General features: G+C 47.2%; 1 protein-coding gene across 4 annotated transcripts in view; it reads right to left on the bottom strand.

Annotated features, from left to right (window-relative positions):
- Window positions 1-284: 284 nt before the first annotated feature.
- The window catches only part of SRGAP3 (SLIT-ROBO Rho GTPase activating protein 3), a 253,286-nt gene continuing 232,391 nt past the window's right edge, over window positions 285-21,179 (bottom strand). For 3 of the 4 annotated variants that reach the window (XM_032326257.1, XM_032326255.1, XM_032326246.1), the window contains 4 exons: window positions 12,172-12,352; window positions 10,796-10,945; window positions 8,411-8,738; window positions 285-5,731 (listed from right to left, as the gene is read on the bottom strand). In XM_032326257.1, coding sequence (XP_032182148.1) covers window positions 5,318-5,731; window positions 8,411-8,738; window positions 10,796-10,945; window positions 12,172-12,352 — 1,073 coding nt within the window. In that variant the 3' untranslated portion in view covers window positions 285-5,317. The remainder of the gene's footprint in view (window positions 5,732-8,410; window positions 8,739-10,795; window positions 10,946-12,171; window positions 12,353-21,179) is intronic. The other variant, XM_032326266.1, reaches the window with a different exon arrangement.

Raw genomic sequence — 21,179 nt, forward strand, 5'->3', positions numbered from 1 at the left:
TAAATTTCTGAAGACACTCTTGCAGATGAGAGCTCCTTCTCCCATTTGCCCTTGTTTTGACATTTCCAGCTTCTGGCCTTCCCAGAGGGCCTCCCACAATGACATTTCTCAATTAGATCTACCACTGAAGCAGTCCTCCTTGGAACCTTGGCTTTCCCCCTCGTTGGATCTGAGCTAAAGGAGATTCAGGGACGGTTCCCAGAGAAAGCACACAGAAACAACCTTCTGGGAGCTCCCCACCCCCCGGATGTCACCTCGCCCTTCCAAAAAGCCACAGGAACATGTTTGAGAAAAGTTAAGCTGTTTTATTTCACAGGATAGCTCCACGTCAAACCAGCAGGCACCATCAGAATACGCAACAGAGGATCCAATCAGACACTCTATAGGACGGGCGTTTGGTTGTTAAGGTAGAGAAACGATATCTGGAAGAGGGTGACACTTATCATCACGTGGGGACAGGCAACCAGCAATTTCCTAGGGTTGTTTTTTTTTTTTTTTCTTTTTGTTTGTTTTTGTTTTTGTTTTTTTTTCCTGACACAGTCTGGGGAGGAAGGAAACCAAAGGAAACTAAATTGACCAGCCACTCTGAAGCAATCAGAACCAAATCTATTGCCAAACCGTGTAAACAGTCACACTGCCCAGAACTAGAGTCTGAGCCGAAACTCTAGCCAGAATCTACTTCCGTCTAAGGAAGGCAAAGTGCACTCTGGTTGCTCTGGTTCAAGGAACAGCTTTGTTATTTGCCTGGGACAGTTCACACAGGAAGGAGGTGTTGGCAAGGGGCAGCGGTGGTCATTCAGCCAGTCCCAGAGGATGGGAGAGCGGGATGCTGGCAAGATCGACCTCAGAGAAGCCAGGAGGAGTCCGACACAACAGCGAAGTCCCTTCGCTCAGCTCCCCCGGGGCAGCTTTGGGTATGTGGGGAATTCTCTACACGGCTGCTCCGAGGAGAGGAGGCCCCAGAGAACCGGGGAAGTTGAGATGAAACATCAGCATTAGCTCTGCATAGCAGAAAATCAGCTAAGCAACACCTCGCTCACCCCCTCCTGCCCTGTCCTCCCTGCCCGTCCTCCCCAGGCCAGCGGGGGGGCCCCCCTGCCATGGTTGTGAGCCAGCCACTCTTCTTTCTGGGATTCTCAGGAGAATGAGGCATTTGCTCGAGTGTGGAACCATCTGGATGTGTGAAAAGTTAGGAATAGAAAGACTGAGAGGAAGAACCATCACATTAGTCCTTGTGGTTTTCCATCAGCCGAGTACGTGTGCTGAGTGCCAAGGAGCCACCAGGCCACAGGAAGTCCTCTGCATTCATGCCTCCTGAATGAGAAAGAAATATACCCAACAAGGCACTCCAAGGGACTCCAACAGAGAGGCTGGCCCCACATAAGGCCCTTCCCCACATTGGCTCCCCTTCGTGTACCACAACCCAGTTCCGAAGTGTTTATAAGGCAGATCTCTGAGCTGCTGGTTCCAGCCGGGAGCCAAATGCTGGCTCCGTTTCCCTGCGTCTCTTCCCACTCGGGATTTCTTCATTGAATAGAAACCTTTCATCCCTTGGGAATCCATTTCTCTCCTGCCCCTTGGCCTGGTGACCTCAGAGAAAAGACTCCCAAGTCTAATTCCCAAGCTTACAATTCCCTCCAGTTGTGCGCTCTGTCCGGGGTTCAAAAGGCGCTTCAAGGTGAGAAATCGTTAGCACTGAAAACAAGGAAAGGCAAGAATTTTTCATAGAATCCCACAGCTCAGAGCAGCTCTTTAAGAGGAAAGGGGAATAAAGGGAGAGAGGGAGAGTGGGGTAGGAAGCACTGCTTGTTCTCAATTTTATCGGAGAAAGGTCTTTAGCGGTGGCTGGGCCCCAAGGCCCAGAAACTAGACCAGGAATGAATTGTCTTTGGTCAGTTTTAAATGAACATCTTGCTGGTTCATTCCTAAAATAGACTAAACATCAGTTACACATAAAGACAGAAAGCTTGACCTCAGGGTAAGTTGAAGGTTAAGAAAAGAAATCATTCCGTGAAGAAAAAAAATAAAATAAAATGCCCGTTATCAACGAACTGATCAGTATAGCTCTCAGTAATGGCGATGAACAAGTAGGTAAACACCACTCCCCCTTGTACAATTGGTTATATTGAGGACTACTAACTAGGTTACTACATTTCCCCCACACTCACTGTACAGTTAGGTTTCTGGTATTTGTTTTTTACACTGATCTATCTACTAGGTGCAAAGATTTGGTGAGTGGCATTGGCTATAATTTAATCGTAGCCTTTTTTAAAAATTACAGTTTCACATTTTAACAGTTACTTTCCAGCATTTAAGCAAATACAGCAATATAGAGTGGACTAACACAGGCAGGAGTCAGGAAGAGAATGCCAGTGCTCCGTGACCGTGGATGGGACGGGGTGGCGCGTGGAGGGTGGCGGAGACATGCATAGTGCCGAATGAGGAAGTGGGGGGCGGGCGTGGTGCAGGAAAGGATTTTTCCATTTGGTTCTGTGTCAGGAATCGGATCTGGGGCTGGATGAGTGGGGTGTGAGCTTCCCTAAATGTGAACTCATCAGCCGTTTCCCAATGGAAAAATAGGTGCTCAAAGAAAACAGCTAAGGCTCTGCCTTTAGGTCATTTGGTTAAGGGCAGATCCATTTTCAGGAAGGAAAAGATGCAGTCAATTCATAGGAAAAGCCACATGGTCTGACCGGTGTTCTGTATATCAAGCAACAGATTTGTCAACTCAGATTTTCTCTTTTCATCTTGTGGTCATGGCAGAGAATGTGACATTTTGCACAGGAGGCTTCTGCATTAAGGTGTGGGAGTATCTCTGGGGTAGAAATGAGAGGCCTGTGTCCTGGCTGGACAGCATAGCATCCTTGCAAGGAAGTCCCTGACACGGCCCTCACTGCCAGTCATCCATTAAATCTTGGGCACGTCACAGCACATCCCAAGGCCTTGCTTTCTTTGCTAAGCTATAAAATGGGGATGTCATCATCTGCTCAACGACGGAGGGGCTCCTAGCTGGTTCTGAGGCTCTTTCATTTCCGGGAGCTCAAACAGAATGGTTGGTTTTAGGCTAAACAGGGAGGTCGAGTTTGTCACTGATCTCTCTCTGACACTCTTTTTGTGCCCCTTCTCAACTTTTCCACTGAATGTGCAAACTGCCAATCCCTCTGACAAAATGTAACGGCTTACCACTCCCACACACCCAGGTAGTAGTGACTTCATAGGTCCCTCCCCCTGGGGTGTATGTACCTTTTTATGGAGGACCAGAGGAGACGGCAACACTTAATCCAGTGGGCTGAAATGGTCATGACAGAATTTCAAGCATCAGTAAGTGGTATCTCTGTAGGGCTGTGCTGGAGGGCTCCTATGAAACCGTTAGGAAAATTCCACCACCCAGTTCTCAAATGCCACTAGGAGACTTCAAAAGGAAGGTCCTGGATGGGTTTTGATCTAAAAGACTTACCTTACTAATGATAATGAAAAGAGCAATCATGTTGGCACAGTGCTTTCCAGCTTAGAGCTTTGCTCCTTTACATTTTACCTTTATTGCCTTCATTTTCTGGAGCAGGAAACTGGGGCTCAATGAGGTGGAGTGACGTGTCCAGAGTCCCCCAGCTCCTATGGGGTGGGGACTGAGACTCAAAACACAGGACTTCTGATTCCAAACCACAGCCACGGAGACACACTCAGAGGCCTCAGGAAAAAGAAAGGAAGCTTGAGAACAATGAGGAGGAGACCCTTGGCTTGGCATGAGGGGATGAATAAAAGTGGTCCCCATAGGATCTGACCGGTCTGTGTTCTGTTAGCCAGAAACAGCCTATCTCTGGAAAACAAAGAGATCAAAAGAGGAAGTAAAATGGAACAAGAGTGATCCAGAAGGCCTTTTCCCAGGTGAGAAGCAGAAGTCTCCTCCTCATTCCGAGAAGTCACTCACCTCGGTTCTATCACCATATTTTGTAATTACATTAAATGCTCTGGAGGTGGTGGGAGGGGGTGGGGAGCAGCGGTTGGGAAGGGAAGGGGAGAGAGGGAAGCCATTTCACCTGCATAAGCTCAACCAGAGTGTTTTCTGGGTCAGAAAGGACGGCCCCTCTCTGGCCCCTGCTGACAGGCTCCTGCGCCTCACGCAGGAGGGCACCAGTCAAAGTGGGTCACAGACTGATTTTAAATTAAAATGATATGACTGAAAGCCTCCTTGCCTGTTTAGTTCCAGATCTGACACAGTATAATTAGTAGAAAGAAGAAAAGAAAAATTAAATATTTTGAAAATGGTATAAGTTAAACCTCTATAGTTACCACAGGTTTATTCCTACAGCGTGTCTAGGTTTTGAAGTGTTTCACACCACTGTTTTCGTTTTTTCTTTTTCCCAACCACACAGAACACTGTGCTACGACGAGGCTTAGGTTCTCACTATCCCCTTTATCTACGTACAAACACAAGGATGTTTGTGGTCGGGGCTATCTCACCAACACCCTCCCGGGACTTCGGGGGTACAGTTGGCCCTCGGCCTCCGGGTGAAAAGGCAGGGTCTCTGGGGTGGATGGGGGGGTTCTGTGAAGGGTTCCCCACCTCTAGGAGCAGCCTGCTTGGGGTACTGCCTGCCCCACCCTTCCGTTAGGGGCAGACTGTTCTGGAAGGCCACAACTTCTGGAGACAGTGGGAGACTATTTTTGTGTGTTTTTCTGCAAGTTAGTGGTGTATTGCTTCATTCGCAGTCACTGAGGCCTCTAAATTCTCCCAGAAAGGTCCCTGCAAGTCCCACCAAGTAACTCAGCGGGAGGTGTTTGGTGGCATGGGTCTGAGGTAAATCTAAGTTTCATAAAAAGAAAAAAGGAGATCCTATATACATTTAGTCGTGTGTCCAGATCTAGTATATGTATATAGATGCATAAATATATATATATACACACACCTACAGACACATACATACATATATGTGTGTATATATGCACACATATATATACACACATATTTATGTATGCAGAGAGAACGTCGAGAGAATAATTTTCCAGTGACCATATGCCGGGAAGCCATCGGCCATTTTGCCCCAAGCTCAGGAGATGCTCTAGGGGGGCCTCCTGCTCCTGCAGCCCACTGGGGAGCCTGCTTACACACGGGAGGTCTGTGGGATTCACATGGCTGAACGTGAGCTGTGGCCAGCATCTGGGCCTCAGCTCTGCACAGACGTGCTTCCAGGCGACCTTCTGGTCCCTGCCGGACAAGGCCAGGAGCCCCGGGAAGGCCGCGGAAGTCTGAGAGGCCAGCCTCAGCCGTGGCGGGCCACGCACGGCGGGCCAGGGCGGTGCCGCCCCGTCCTGTAGGTCACATGGTGCCCGACTTGTCCGCTGAGCTGTTGGGGAACATCTTCTCGGTGGGCGTGACAGCCGGGCTGCCCACACCCGAGCTGCTGCTGCTGCTGGAGCGATGCTGCACCACCGGCCGCACGGGCCGCATGGGAGGCGGGCGCAGCTGCGCGCCGGCCAGACGGGCGGACAGGGCCGGCTTGAAGGTGGTCATCATCTCGGTGGATGAGCTGCTGCTGCGGCGCATGGCGGCGTCTGGGTCGCGGATGACGATGGTGTGCAGGGGGCTGGCGGGCTCTGAGCTGATGGGGCCTGGCGGGTTCTTCAGGGGCTCCAGGGTGTCCAGCACCACATCTGGCGCCTGCTTGACTGTGTTCTGTCTCTCGAGCTCCCGCAACTCGTGCAGAGCTGTGCTCATGGTCTTCTCGATGTCCTGCCGAGGGAAAGAGCTCTGGTCAGCACAGAGGCTGGAGGCCTGGGCTCCAGGCCTTCTGCAGCTGCTACTCGGCCTATGAGCTTCTTAGGGAGGTGTCAGCACACACGAGCCCCATGGCTGGGATGGAGGTGAAACCTCTAGGGTGTCCTACGACCACAAGGAGGGAATCCATGTGGGCATCACCTGCGCACTTGCCTGCACAGGCAGCAGACTGCAGTGAGGGCAGGTGAGACTACTGGTAGGCTCTGGAGTCAGACAGACACGGGTTCCAACCCTGGCTCTGCTTCTTCCTTGCTAGGTGACTTTGGGCAAGTTAGCTCACCTTTCTGAGCCTCAGAATCCTCATTTGTGAATACAGATCATGGTAACACGACCTCAGGGGGCTGATGAGTATGTTACATGATACGGTCCCTGTGAAGTGGTTGGCATGGCTCCTGACGGTAAGCACACATTATCAATGATAATGGCAGTAACAGTGGTAATGACAGAGCACCAATCCAAGCCCTTTCTTTTTGCAGCTCATTTAATCCTCACACTTATAAGGTAGGAACTACCATTATGCTCATTTTACACATGAGAAAATTGAAGCTCTGCCTGGTTGAGCAACTTGCTCAAGGTTACACAGCTAGTTACTAACATAGCCCAAATCTCAACTTAGAGCCCAGGTCCCTAACCATTATTGTTATTTAAAAAAATATATTTATTTATTTGAGTAATCTCTGCCCCCAGTATGGGGCTTGAACTCAACCCTGAGATCAAGAGTTGCACACACTTCCAACTGAGCCCGCAAAGCACCCTACAATTATTGTTTTTAAAAAAATATCCTCACCCATTGAAAAATTCCTTGGTGGTTATATATTAGAATATCCCACAATGATCACTCCAGAATAATGCAACTGTCACATTCTTCTCTGTATTGTGATCAGAAAAGTTTGCTTTTTAAAAAAATATAAATTTTAAAAAGCAAAGAAACCTCTCTCACCTGCCTATGTAACTCCTGGAGAGTAAGGGCTCACCAGAAGGAGAGCACTTTGAATGCCACAGAGACCCACTGAGTCCAGGACCTGGGCGCTGTGGGGCTGCCTGGTGGACTGGGCTCATCATTCCACCTTCCCAGGGCTCCCGTTCCTCCTTGAGCCAGGAGGGGGCGCTGCAGCTGGAAGTCAGCTTTCGAAACAGAAGCTCTGAGCTAGGGCAAAGGGCCTGGATTTTTTAGCAGGAAAACCCCTCTGCCATTTGCTGGTGTAACCTTGGACAAGTCTCGGGCTCTCTGCACCATGCTTTGCTTCTCTGCTGAAGCCTTCACTTCCTGTGAAGATGGGATGAGATAATGGATGGGAGGGAACTTTGGGAACTGCCTGGCAGTGGTTCCACACTCCCTTTAGCCAGAGATCTTGGCTCACACAGCTGTTACACGGATGCCTGCACACAAATGGGGCACAGCCCAATCAACCTGGCTGCTGAGGGGACAACAGGGAATATTACTTAAAACCACTGCAGGATGGGGCAGTGCACAACCCCTGGTGACCCTGAGCACTATTAGGACACATTGCCTTTTCTACCCTGAGGCAAAGCCAGAAAAATTGCAAGTCTGGTCACACTGATGGAGTTGGGACCTGGAGATGTTCTTCCGGCCCCTTTTCACAGCCATGTCCCCTTTACCCTCTCTCCTCCCCAGCCCACAGGTGGCGTCCTGCCTGCCCTGGGCCCCTCAAACAGGCTCCAGTCTGGCACAGGCAGGGTCCCTGCCTATCCCTTTTGCTAAGAGACTATGGGATATCTGGTCAACGGCTAATAACTTTTATGCTTCTTCATGACATTTTATCCCTTGCCTAGAACACTAGCTACTTTAAGAATGGGATTTTTGTTCTTTTACCCAAAGGATTAGCTGTGGGGGACTGTCTATATGAGGGGAGAGACGGCAATCCTCTCCCCATCTTTACTATATCCCAGCCCGGCAGTGATAACTCCCGCTTTCTGTGTCCCGTTCGCTTAAATGAAGTCCCCTATGGACTTCACTGTTCTCTCTGCAGTGCTCCAGCATGAACTGCAAGGTAATACTCTAAAAAATAAATGAAATGGTTACCCCTCTACCACCATCCCCACCACCACTCTACCCTGGCAGAATGTGAGCCAGAAAGACAGAAAGCTCAGAGAAAGAGCAGCTGAGTGGTTTAGGCATGAGCCTTGCATTAGTCTGAGAGATAATGCAGCAATCTGCAGAGTGGGGCTGCAGAAAGGCGCTCCGGGAAGATGGGACAGCCAGGGGCAGGGTCTGGGGCTATTTTAGGTTATCACTGTACTGTCGGTGCCTAGTGCAGTGACTGGCACACAACAGTGGCTCAATCAATATTTGTCAATAAAGGAATGAATGAATGAACAGATGAATGAATGAATGATCAGACGAATGAATGAATGAATGAATAACTCAACTGAGCCATCTTGTGGAGACACCTGTCATTACTGCATCCCTCTCACCAGCCCGCCCCCAGGGCAGGCATGCTGCACCCATCCAGCTTCTGCTCCCCTGGGGAGGCCAGCAGGAGGACAGGAAGCCAGTTTGCTTAACCTTGAGCCTGGCGTGAAGGGCAAAGTGGCTCCCCAGTCTGCAGGTTCCCACCCGGCCGCCCACTGGGGTTCTCGGCTGGCCCAGCCTGCCTTCCCACTGGCCCTTACTTCTGCCAGGGCCTCAGCCTCCAGGGACTTGTGGTCCCCCAGGCTGCTGTGCCTGGTGGAGCCGCATGTTGACCTCATCGAGTGCCCTTCCGAGAGAGCCTTCTTGTCAGGGTAGTTGATGCTGCCGGCACTCCCAAATGTCGCCATCCTCCGCTTCTCTGGGCTCTCGATCCTCCCCCGGGTGAGGGGGATTTTGTGGGGGCTGCTGGGGCAGGCGGCGGCCCGGGGTGGCGTGTCTATGCTGGGGCCCAGGCCCCGGGGTGGGCTGTGGGTGTCGCCCCCGCTTCGGCGCCTGGGGATGGCCGCTCCGTCAGATCGTAACCGCACTCTGCAAAGGAGCCAGGGGGCAGGGGCATGGGGCAGAGGTCAACCCTGGCAAGTCTCAGAATGGATCAGCTAATCCCAGGCCACACACTACACACTAGTCTAGGGAGCAGGTATAGTAAAGCCTCATTCAGCCAAACTCAATTATGCAACAAAAGCACAGCATGAGTAGGTAACTCAGTGGCAAGGAGCAGGTTTAACCTGCACACGCGAAGGAATCAGAAGCATTCTGCTTTCCAAACTGCAGACGGTGGTGCTACTAATTACAAAATGAATCTTGTCTACACGTTAAGGCCAGGAGAATTTCAACCTGAGAATGCTTTGGTGACGGTTAGTTGGGCTCATGATATGTTCTTAAGTGGTTCAGACATTTCCATGATTCTGAAGGACTTCTTAATTGGTCTGAAGCATTGAGGCTTGACTGTACCGAAAAGTCACCAGCTCCCGCAAGCACAGGAGGGGGACCCTGGGAATTAAACATAGTCCAGTGTTGTCGCCCACCCCCAACCTCCCCTGCAAAGGGCGATTTCTATGAGGCTTTTCCAGATCTTGGAAAACTAGGTATCTGGGAGTGAAAACTCAACATGCCTTGTCCATGCATCTGGCTACCTTTCACTCTTTAGGGAGGCTCTGTGAGAGTGAAAAGGGGACTAGAGTATCTGTCAGGAGGACCGGCTTTGTCACAAACTTTCCTGTGTCCTCTTTCAGACCTACTTTATTGATCTGGTAAATGGGCATAACATTCCTTGCCCACCTTCCAGGGAGCTTTGGTGGGTGTGAAAGCACTCTGAAGATAACAGGCTCCACCCATAGGCGATTTTGCCACATTCTAGGGAGGTCAACAAAGATTTGAAGGGAGGGGAGGCTAGAAGTGGCAAGGGGGTGGGAAGGAGGGGCAGATTGTTGGAATGGATTGTGACTGAAGGGCCAAGTTCAAAGTGGTCAGCAGCACTTCAGATCCCAGAGCCACCAGCCAAGCTAAGCACTGCCCGTGCGTACCCCAACAGGACCAAAGCATAGGTATTGGAGAGGAGGGAAACATGGAGAAAGAAAAGAACCAGAATAAAGTAGGGGAGGGAGGGAAAAGGGAGAGGAAGAGTGAGGCAGGAGAAGGTATGGCCCTCCTAGAATTCAAGGAACCACGGCTTTGTCTTCTACCTACCCCAGACTTCCATTGTGGCCCCAATTCCATTACCTATTATGGTGCCTTTGCTGTTTGCTGAACTGAACAGAATATATGGAAAGGAGGCACGGAGACTTCTGCCGAAGTAAGTTCATAAACATATGTTCCTGTTGCGACTGTATCTCAAGCTCTATCTGCAAGCACCCATATGTGGGAGCTGATCCCATGACCTCTCCAACGAAAAAAATGAAGACTATGACATTTTGAGAATCTGACTGAGAAAGCAGCGAGAAACTGTCAGCTTCTCTTTTCTTCTTTTTCTTAAATTTTTTTAAGGGCCACATTCTTTGGACCCTAGGAGCAGGCAGAATGACAAGCACAGCTCCTTGCCTGGCAGAAAGGTCATGGGACACAGCCCAGCCCACACAGGGGGGAAGGGAAGAAATTGGCAAATGTGCTCCCACCCAATAAGTGGGTGGAGTCCAGTGTCAGTTTCCCCCACCACAAGCGTGGGTGTGAGTTTTCTGTTTGTGTAGTGCACTTCAGGGAGTATGTGAGCCTTAAATTTTTAAATATAACACAACTTAGGTCTTCAACAGAAAATGGGGAGGAGGTGCAAGAACTGGAGAGAGGTAGGAAAAATACTTGTCAGTTTGTAACTCTTTCTCCCTATTATTACTACTTTATATAAAAGGCAATGATCTGCCATTATATGTCTTTTGTCCTCCTTCTCCACACCCCAATTCCAAGCTGGACCATTTTATGCCTGGCACTCTGGGCCAGTTCCAGCCAGACCTCCCAGTGTGCCTGATATCCCATCCTGCAGGGAACAAGGGGCCACAATAGCCTCCCTCTCTTCCCTCTGCCCCCTTGCCTCTCCCAAACCAGACACATGTGGGCATGGCACTAGCAGGAAAAAATGAATCCGCGTTTCCTACCGGCCCATCACCCCCCCAAAGCCGTAATCCGAGATGTGCTCCGTGGGCGACTGGAGGTCATTTTTGGAGGAGGCCTTGTCATCCAGCAGCGGCCCGCTGCTGGCCTCGCTGTCAGCCTTCTGGCTCAGGCTGTCGGAGAAGGCATCATCCCTGGGGAGAAAGACAGATGTGAATCGGGAGTGCTTTGCTCCAGAGAACCCCAGATGCGCAGGGCTCCTGGAGACCTGTCTGAAGGGTGGATCCACACACACTTTATGATTAACTTATGCCCATTCTCGGGATAAGGCCCTTCCCACTCTGCACTTTAGCACCACACATACGCCCACTGTCTCACTCCCTCCTGAGTTACTTTCTCCAGCAGGAGACCACCCCGCTTCACCTCAGGCCCTCCTCTAGGTTTTTCTCTCCCAGGCTGCTCCAGGCTAGGACGAACGCAACAGGGAGTGCTAGAGTAATGGGGGGAGGAGCCACAAGCTGAGCACTAAGCTGAGTCTCCATGTGGGGCCCTAGGCAGCAGTTTAGGGCTAAGCAAGGGAGGAAGAACAGTACCTCTATCCCTCAGCTCCCAACCCAGGGTTTTGAATAATCATGAGGTGGCGGTCAAGGTTCCTCCACTAGCATTTCTCTTGTTGCCTGCCTGGCCCTGGGTTTTTCTCGGGTTTTCACCATCTCCCCTGCCATCAAAGCTTATGCTTTCCCTTGAGGGCCAACATGGTGGCTGCTGCCCTGACAAATCAGTTCCACCTGGGCCTGACTCAGAAGGAGTGTGGGTTGTAGGAAACTTTGATGGCTTCCAAAGAAGAGAAGGTGTGGACTTTCTGCGACTTCGGGTAGGGTTAGGTATTTGGGATGCAGGCCTTTCTTTCTTAAAAAACAAAAAACAAACAACAACAAAAAACCAGTATAAAAAAATAATAGTACCCCACTAACTGGAAATGAGGGGATGATTGTTTCTGTGCATCCTCTGAGCGAGCCCCCTGGGGGACAGAGAATGGTGGGCAGTGAAGGGGGCAGTGGGTTGGCCGCTGAGTATAGGGAAGGCCCAAGAGGACAGAGGAATATGGTAAGACCCCGTGGAACCTGAGAACCAGGGCAGGTGATGAATGCCCTGGAGGCTGTCAGGGGGTCAGGATGGTGAGCCAATGGTACCAAGCGCTGTCTCTGTGTGCTCTAAAGGATGAGCAATTTGCTTATTTATTAAGTGGATCATCATTTAAGACGAAGTTAGAAAGAATCCATTCTTACAAAAGACAAATGTATCATACCAGCGAGAGCAAATGGTTTGCATACAGCCCAGCACTCCTATTCTTGTGCCCATTCAAGACATCACTAATCAATTACAGCATTCTCCACAGGAGGTCTTCATTCCCACTCACATGTCCTGCACGACTATGTACTGGTGTGGGATGAGTCCATCCACGCCATTGTGACGACCCTCCCACCAGTCCTCCGAGGCGCGGTGGTACAGTAGCAGCGAGGCCCCCTTCTTGAAGGATAGTTCACGCGGGGACCGCCCCACGTAGTCAAACTTGGCGATGGCCTCGATCTGCTCCACTTCTAGAAGAAGAGCAAAGGAAAAGAGCATCCATGAAGTGAGCAGGATGGCAGCCAGGAGCCTTGCTCAGATGGCTTTGGCTTCTGTGCGGCAGCACAGACAGCAAGCCGGTGGAAACAGGGTGGGCTCAGGCTCAGAATACCAGGTTCTAGCTCAGATCTGCTTCCCATGCTGTGGCCTCAGGCAGGCCATCTGACTTCTGGCCCACCATATACTTATTTTCCACTACCCCTCTTGTTTTCTACTTTCTAACACTAATTAAAATATATCTTACGAAATCTCTCTTTCTTCTACCTCTCAATACAAGTTCCATTTCTCTTTGTCCATGAACCCTTTCTCTCTTCATCCACTTGCAATACTTTTAGTGGTTCTTATCTTTTGGGTGTAGGTGGACTCCCCATCGGTACAAAGTTGCTGTACACAGTTTTCAAGGGCTCACGGTAACTCTTCAAAGCGCACTGTTAGGGACGGAATTGTGCCCCCCACCTCCACCCCTCCCCCAGCCAATTCATATGCTGAAGTCCCAACTCCCAGTGTGATGGTTTTTGGAGACAGGTGTTAAAGTGAGTAATTAGGGTAGGGCCTAATCTGACAGGACTGGTGTCCCTCTAGGAAGAGGAAGACACACCAGAGATCTCTTTCTCTCTGTGAACGTACACAGAGGAAATGTCGTGTGAGGACACAGTGAGACGGCAGCCTTCTACAAGCCAGGAGGAGACGCTTCACCAGAAACCTGCCCCGACAGCACCTTGATCTTAGACTTCTAGCCTCCAGAGTTATGAGGAAATAATTTTCTGTTGTTTAGGCTGCCCAGTTCTGTTCTGGCAACCTGAGCTGAGTAACACATTCATCCATGGATTTAATTTTGGAGGAGAGACAATTCTTACTGGGGCCACAGCTCTAACCTATCTCTTTACACACGCACATTTACCAATCATACCTTTATTCTTCACTGGTTAGTGACAAGCCCTTACTGGATTAAGCAATAAGGATGTGGCTCTTGCCCCTGGGGCACCCCTACCGCCCAGCTCCATCACCAGGGGCAGGTCACGCAATCTCTGTACACTTCAGTTGATTTTGGAGGATTAAAAGATAATGCATGTGGGAAGGCATACAGATGGCCAACATACACACGAAAAGGTGCTCGGCGGCGCTCAGCATCAGGGAAATGCAAATCACAATTACCAGGAGAGAGGACTCACATCTGTCAGAATGGCTACTATAAAAAAAAAAAAATAACAACAAAAAATAACAAGAGTTGGTGAGGGTGTCCAGAAAAGGGAATCCTGGTGCACTGTTGGGAATGCAAGTTGGTGCAGCCATTGTAGAAAATAGTGTGGTGGTTCCTCAAAAAATTCAAAAAAGAACTACTCTATGGTTCAATAATTCCATTGCTGGGTATTTCTCCATAGGAAACAAAACCACTAACTTGAAAAGATAGATGGATAAATGGATGAAGAAAATGTGGTATATAGATACAATGGAATATTATTCAGCCATAACAAAGAAGGAAAGTCTGGTATTTGAAACAACATGGATGGACCTTGAGGATATTATGCTAAGTGAAATACGTCAGAGAAAAAAAGACAAATACCATATGATCTTGCTTATATGTGGAATCTAAAATCAAAAACAAACTGAACTCTCAAAATACAGAGAACAGACTGGTGGTTGCTAGAGGCGGGGGGTAAGGAGTGGGCAAAACGGGTGAAGGTAGTCAAAAGGCACAAACTTCCAGTTATAAAATAAGTAAGTGAAGGTGGTCAAAAGGCACAAACTTCCAGTTATAAAATAAGTAAGTCCTGGGGATGGAATGTAGAGCGTGATGACTAAAGCTAATAATACTGCATTGCATTGAAAGTTGCTAGGAGAGCCCATCTGAAACAGTTTTCATCACAAGAAAAGAAAATTTGTAACTATGTCTGGTGACTACATGCACACTTTGATGTATGGATGGCTGTTAACTACACTCACAGGGGTGATCACTTTGCAATACCTGTTACGTGCAATACGTGTTACGTTGTCTGCCTGAAACTAATACAATGTTATGTATCAATTTCATCTCAATTAAAAAAGAAATATACTAGACTTAAATAGATTTTTAAAAGTCATCATGTATGAAAGTCCTTGGCATAGTACATACATACATGAGGTGTTCAGCTGGTAGTTGCTCTCATGATTATAATTACTAGTGGCTTTCCCCTATGGGGTAGGTCCAGACAAGAAATCTAAGCCACAAAGAGTTTATGTGGTTTTCCCAAGGCCATATAGCTAGTGAGGTTTGGAAAGAGACTTTTTAGGGAGCAGGGGAGCTATGCCTATGATTTATTTAATCTGTGTTAAGGCTGTACCCTAAGAGATGCCCATACTTGATAGAAAACCAGCTGTGAGTATTAATGTATTTATACTTCAAAGCAAGCACAAAGATGTTTGACACTATAAAAATAATACATATATTATGTATATATTTACCTATATAAAAATAATAAATGCATTGACCTCTAATACAATAAAAGAGTAATGCAAGTGACCCCTGATCTCTCTAGCTGCAGCTACCTTCCGTGCATTGACTCTGGAATGCTCTGTTCCTTATGGATTATCTTGCATCTGCCCATCCAGCCACCTACTTGCCCATCAAGGAGCTAAGCCTAGAACACCTGGCTTTGCTATTTTTCAGCCATGTGACCCTGAAGAACTTATTTTTCCTTCCTAAGCCTCAGTTTCCTCTTCTGTAAAATGGGAATATAATAATAGCACACAGCTTAGAGGGCCATTAGGAGGATTAAATGAGTTACTGTATACGAAGTGCTTACGACAGTGCCTGGCACATAGTTAAGCTCTATAGGAGAGTTGTTACCAGAGCTAAGGCACTTCTAAGGGCTATGGGCAACACAGAAAATCAAAGAGCAGAAGGAGGAACCTCCTTTGTTCATCTCTCCCATTAATCCCCACCACACCCACAGGCACGTTAGGGCTCCCCTCTGTAATAAACTGGCTCAGGAAGACTATGCCAGGGCTCCTGTGAGCTATGGCTAGTCCTCCATGCCTGGGGCAGCCTTCTACAAGGACCGGGCCTCAGGCAGTGAGGCCAGCCTTCCCCAGCTGGCTTTAAAAAAATGTCTTTTTTTTTTTTTTTAAGATTTTATTTATTTATTTGACAGAGAGAGAGAGATCACGAGTAGGCAGAGAAGCAGGCAGAGAGAGAGGGAGAAGCAGGCTCCCTGACGTGCAGAGAGCCCGATGTAGGGCTCAATCCCAGGACCCTGAGATCATGACCTGAGCCGAAGGCAGAGACTTAACCCACTGAGCCACCCAGGCGCCCCTACAAATGTCTTTAAAGGCTATTCTAACACAGCTGACGTGAGATGACAGCATAGCTAAATGGGCCCCATTAACTCCTATCTTGACTCAGAGTTACCTTCTCAGGGAAATGGGGAGATCTCTGTCCTCCTTTTTGCTACCTCCGGGAATCTTACAGGAGCGGTAGGCTAGCGCCAGCTGGTCACCTGTCTGCCCACCTAGCTATGGAGACAAAAAGGCCGGAGGGTTTGCAAGACTGGAAGCTGCACCCAGGGGGCTGTGTGCTCTTGGGTTTCACTGTCCTTTTAGCCCAGTTCCCCACGCTGGTGAAGGAGCTGATGGGAGCAGAGCTTTACTCTTGCCGGGAGGAGCCTGGAGGGGCTGTCTGGGTGTCTAGGTCCCACCTTCCGCATCTCCAGAGCATTCCCGCAGTCACTGGGGGTGATCTGGAGTTGGGAGTGGGGGGAAGAGGAGGAATGGGAAATGTAAGGGGAAGAAAAGAAGAAAAGCGAGGAGCAGAACGGAGCTGCAGGCAGAGAGGGCGTGTGTGATTGCAGATGCCGTTATGTGAGTGTGTGAGGTAGAAAGGGTGACCATAGCCACCATTTATTAGGAAATCTCTTACTTGGGTTCATCGTACCTGAAAGAGAATACATGAGTCTCCCCCTTATCACTCTCCCACACACCCCACCCCAAACTTACTTCTCTCACCCTCGCCATCTTAGGAAACAGACTGTCTGCCTGCTTGCTCAGGCCACAGCCTTGCTCTTGAGCACCACATGTCTTAGCCACTAGCAAGTCCTGTGAAGCGTCCCCTGAATCAGACCCATCTCACCCCCTCCACTGCCACTGCCCTGTTTCCAGACCACTGCTGTCCCTCTACCAGGCCTCCCCCTCTTATTTGTGCTCGGGTAGTTCTCCCCAGGGCAGCAAAAGGGATCTTTTAAAATCATAATCAGATCATGAAACTCCCTTGCTGAAATCCCTCTGAAGGCTTCCCACTGTGCTTGGAGCCAACCCCCAATGTCTTCTCACACCAGCTGAGGCCCCTCTGTGCTCTGGGCCTGGAACCCTCTGCAGTTTCGCTCCCAACCACTCTCTCCCTCACTCAGTTCCTCCCTCGTGGCCTCATTAGCCTTCTTAATATTTCTTCTCCGACACTGTATTCTGCTATTTTTCAAACACAAAGTAAAGTTGAAAGTGAACATGCATATAAATGGCACCAAAATTCTACTGTTAACATTTTACTGTATTAGCTTTGTCACATATCTATCATTCCATCCATCCATCCATCCATCCATCCATCCATCCAACCATCCATCCATCAAAACTTCTATCCATCTATCCATCTTATTTTTAATGAATTTTAAAGTAACTTGCAGACATCAGTACACTTTACCCCCTAGCACTCTATTCATAAATATTCATAGAGCCTTCTTGATGTTTTAAAAACATTCTAAGCCTCTTCCTGCCACAGGACCTTTGCACTTATTATTGCCTCTTCCTGGGATACTGTTCTCCCAGATATTTGCATTCATTCACATTCAACAAATATTTATTGACCCTTGTGTGCCATTTCCTAATTTCATTCAGGTCTATATGCAAACATCTTTGCCTCAGCAAGACCAAAGGACTTGACACCCTGAACTATAAAAGTACTAACTGTCAAATCACTCTAACATTTTCTCTCGTTTTATTCTTCTTCATAGCACTTAGCACAACCTGAACTTGTGTGTGTGTGTTTGTGTTTGCATGCGTGTGCAGTTGTAGTTTGAAAACTTGTTTATTGTTGATCTTTCTATTAAAATGTGCAGTCCATTAGGACAGAGGTTTTTGTTTTATAATCTGCTATGTCCCCCCTTCTAGAACAGTGTCTGGGATGAGCTGGCACTCCATATTACTTGCATGAACTAATTAAGCTTTTCCTATATGTTAAATGTTCTACTGACACTATCACATTTCACTCTCACAACAATACATGCAGCACTCTCCTCATTTTACAGATAAGGAAACTGAGGCTGAACTGAAATGACATATCACACATGGATCAGAAAACTTAACACTGTTAAGATGGTAATACTCCTAAATTGATCTACATATTCAGTTCAGTCCCTATTAGAATGTAGCTGACTTCTCTGTGGAAATTGATAAGCTACTCTAAAATTCATATGGAATTGCAAAGAATCTGTAATAGCAAAAAATAATAATAATAATAAAAACTTGAAAAAGAAGAACTAAAATTAGAGGACTCACACTTTCTGATTTCATAACTTACTACAAAACAGTAATAATCAAGACAGTGTGGTGCTGGCACAGGGTCAGAAATATAGTTTAGTGGAATAAAACTGAAAGTCCAAAAATAACCCGCTACATCTATGGTCAACTGACTTCTTATATGGGAGCCAAGATCATTCAATGCAAGAAAGAATAATCCTTTCAATGATGATGGGACGACTGGATAGCCACAAAGAAGGAATGGAGCTGGACCCTTACTTACAACATATACAATAATTAACTCAAAATGGATTACCAGATTTAAGACCTAAAACTTAAAACTCGGGGAAGAAAACATATCACTTCATGATTTTGGATTTGGTGAAGGATTCTCAGACAACACCAAAAACAAACAATAAAAAGAAAAAATAGATAAATTGGATGTCATCAAAATTAGAAAAGTTTTGTGCTTCAAAGGACACCAATAAGAAAGTGAAAAAGCACACAGAACATGTTTGGGCAAATCATATACCTGATAAGAAACTTACATCTAGAATACATAAAGAGTGCTTACAACTCAATAATAAAAAAGCAGGGGTGCCTGGGTGGCTCAGTCAGTTAAGTATCTGCCTTTGGCACAGGTCATGATCCCAGGGTCCAGGAACCAAGTCCTGCATCAGGCTCCTTGCTCAGTGGGGAGTCTGCTTCTCCCTCTGCTCCCCACTTTTGCTCACTCTCACTCTCACTATCTCTGTCTCTCTCTCAAATAAAGAATATCTAAAATCTTAACAAAAGAACAAAAACAAAGTGTTCCATTTCGTATTACCACCAGCAGTGTGTGATCCTTCTCAACAGTTGTTGTTATCTGACTTTTTGATGCTAGCCATCCTAGCGGATGTGAAATGGTATCTCACTGAGGTTTTAATTTGAATTTCTCTCATGACTAATGACGCCGAGCATCTTTTCATGTGCTTGTCATTTGTATATCTTTCCTTGGAGAAATGTCTCTTCAGATCCTTTGCCCATTTTAAAATTTGGCTATTTAGTTTTTTTACTTTTATTTATTTATTACGATTTTACTTACTGACTGGAGAAAGAATGAGAGAGAGAGCACACGGGGAGAGGGAGACACAGACTCCCTGCTGAGCAAGGAGTCTGACCAGGGGACAGGGAGAGAGGACAGGGACAGCCCCTGCTTGTGCGCTCTCTATGTGTATGTGTCAAATGAATAAATAACATCTTTTAAAAATGTATTAGAATAATATGGATTATGAATGGATAGATACACAATAAAATAAATACAACAAAATGTTAACAAATGTAGAAACTCGGTGATGGGTTTATGGGCATGACGGTACAATTTCCATCCACTTTTCTGTGTGCTTTACATTTTTTTCTTAAAGGAAATATCATGAACTGCAGGCCAATAGAAATCTGACCCTGATTTCTAGTAGATGCCTAGAACAATCTGATGAAAACCATGGACTTCTTCTCAGAGGCACACATTCCAACAGAAACAAAATGTTGCCCACAATGATCTCCTAAGGTTAATGGCATAATGGTTTTCCAGATGTAGATGATGGACATGGAGTGGAAGGCAGTTGGAAGAATTTGGGGAGTGAGAGAATGGTGGTGCAATTGTAATTGGAAACTGACATACTGTAACTATATGATCATGTTTGTAACTGATTTTAGTAGTTTCTTTATCCGGCAGCCTAGGTCTTCATTTAGCATCCAATTAATAAAGCTGTTATTGACAGGCCGCCTCAATGTTTTCACTTGGCTTAGTTCTGACAATCAAGGGCTCTTAGACTAACCATGGTTTCTTTATAAATCTTGGAGACCAAAGAGCAAGCACAAGTGGATTTTTCAGACATATACTCATGATGTGCTAACAGACTCCAGGCAGGGCAGCAGGTATCACTTAGGTACAGAATATGTTGAGAAAGGAAAGGCAAAGGACTAAGTTTTTCCTCCAGTTTGGTTGGTCACTCACTGGGCGGACCATTTATTACAAACACATGGGGTCATGGCTTTCTGGCTGATTTGACCTTCGAAGTCTCCTGGGCTCCATTCATAGGGCTGTTTTCAAGAAAAACAAAGACATGCAAGCAAAGGAAACGGTCAAGAAAACCAAAAGACAACTGACAGAATGGGAGGAGATATTTGCAAATGACATATCAGATAAAGGGCTAGTATCCAAAATCTACGAAGAACTTACCAAACTTCACACCCAATGAACAAATAATCCAATCAAGAAATGGGCAGAGGACATGAATAGACGTTTCTGCAAAGAAGATATCCAGATGGCCAAGAAACACATGAAAAAGTGCTCGACATCACTCGGCATCGGGGAAATAGAAATCAAAACCACAATGAGATATCACCTCACACCAGTCAGAATGGCTAAAATTAACAAGTCAGGAAATGACAGATGCTGGCGACGATGCGGAGAAAGGGGAACCCCTCTATACTGTTGGTGGAGACGCAAGCTGGTGCAACCACTCTGGGAAACAGCATGGAGGTTCCTCAAAAAGTTGAAAATAGAGCTATCCTACGACCCAGCAATTGCACTACTGGGTATTTATCCTAAAGATAAAAATGTAGTGATCCGAAAGGGCATGTGCACCTGAATGTTTATAGCAGCAATGTCCACAAGAGCCAGACTGTGGAAAGACCCTAGATGTCCATCAACAGATGAATGGATAAAGAAGATGTGGTATATATATACAATGGAATACTATGCAGCCATCAAAAGAAATGAAATCTTACCATTTGCAACAATGTGGATGGAGCTAGAGGGTATCATGCTAAGTGAAATAAGTCAATCAGAGAAAGACAATTATCATATGATCTCTCTGATATGAGGAGTTTGAGAGGCAATGTGGGGGGTTTAGGGGCAGGGAAGAAAAAAATGAAACAAGATAGAATTGGGAGGAAGACAAACCATAAGAGACTCTTAATCTCACAAAAACTGAGGGTTGCCGGGGGCGGGGTAGGGAGAGGATGGTTGGGTTATGGACATTGGGGAAGGTATGTGCTATGGTGAGTGCTGTGAAGTTTGTAGACCTGGCGGTTCACAGGTCTGCCTTCAGCTCAGGTCATGATCTCAGGGTCCTGGGATCAAGGCAAGCATTGGGCTCCCTGCTCAGTGGGGAGCCTGTTTCCTTCTCACTCTCTGCCTGCCTCTCTGCCTACTTGTGATCTGTCTGTCAAATAAATATACCCTTTAAAGAAATACATTTTTAAAAAATTAAGAGGGGTTTCTCCTGGACACAGAATAATGTTTCCTACCCACCTAGTTGTACCAGACAC

This window comes from Mustela erminea, chromosome 1, assembly GCF_009829155.1.
Source record: "Mustela erminea isolate mMusErm1 chromosome 1, mMusErm1.Pri, whole genome shotgun sequence".
In the NCBI taxonomy this organism is placed as follows: domain Eukaryota; kingdom Metazoa; phylum Chordata; class Mammalia; order Carnivora; family Mustelidae; genus Mustela; species Mustela erminea.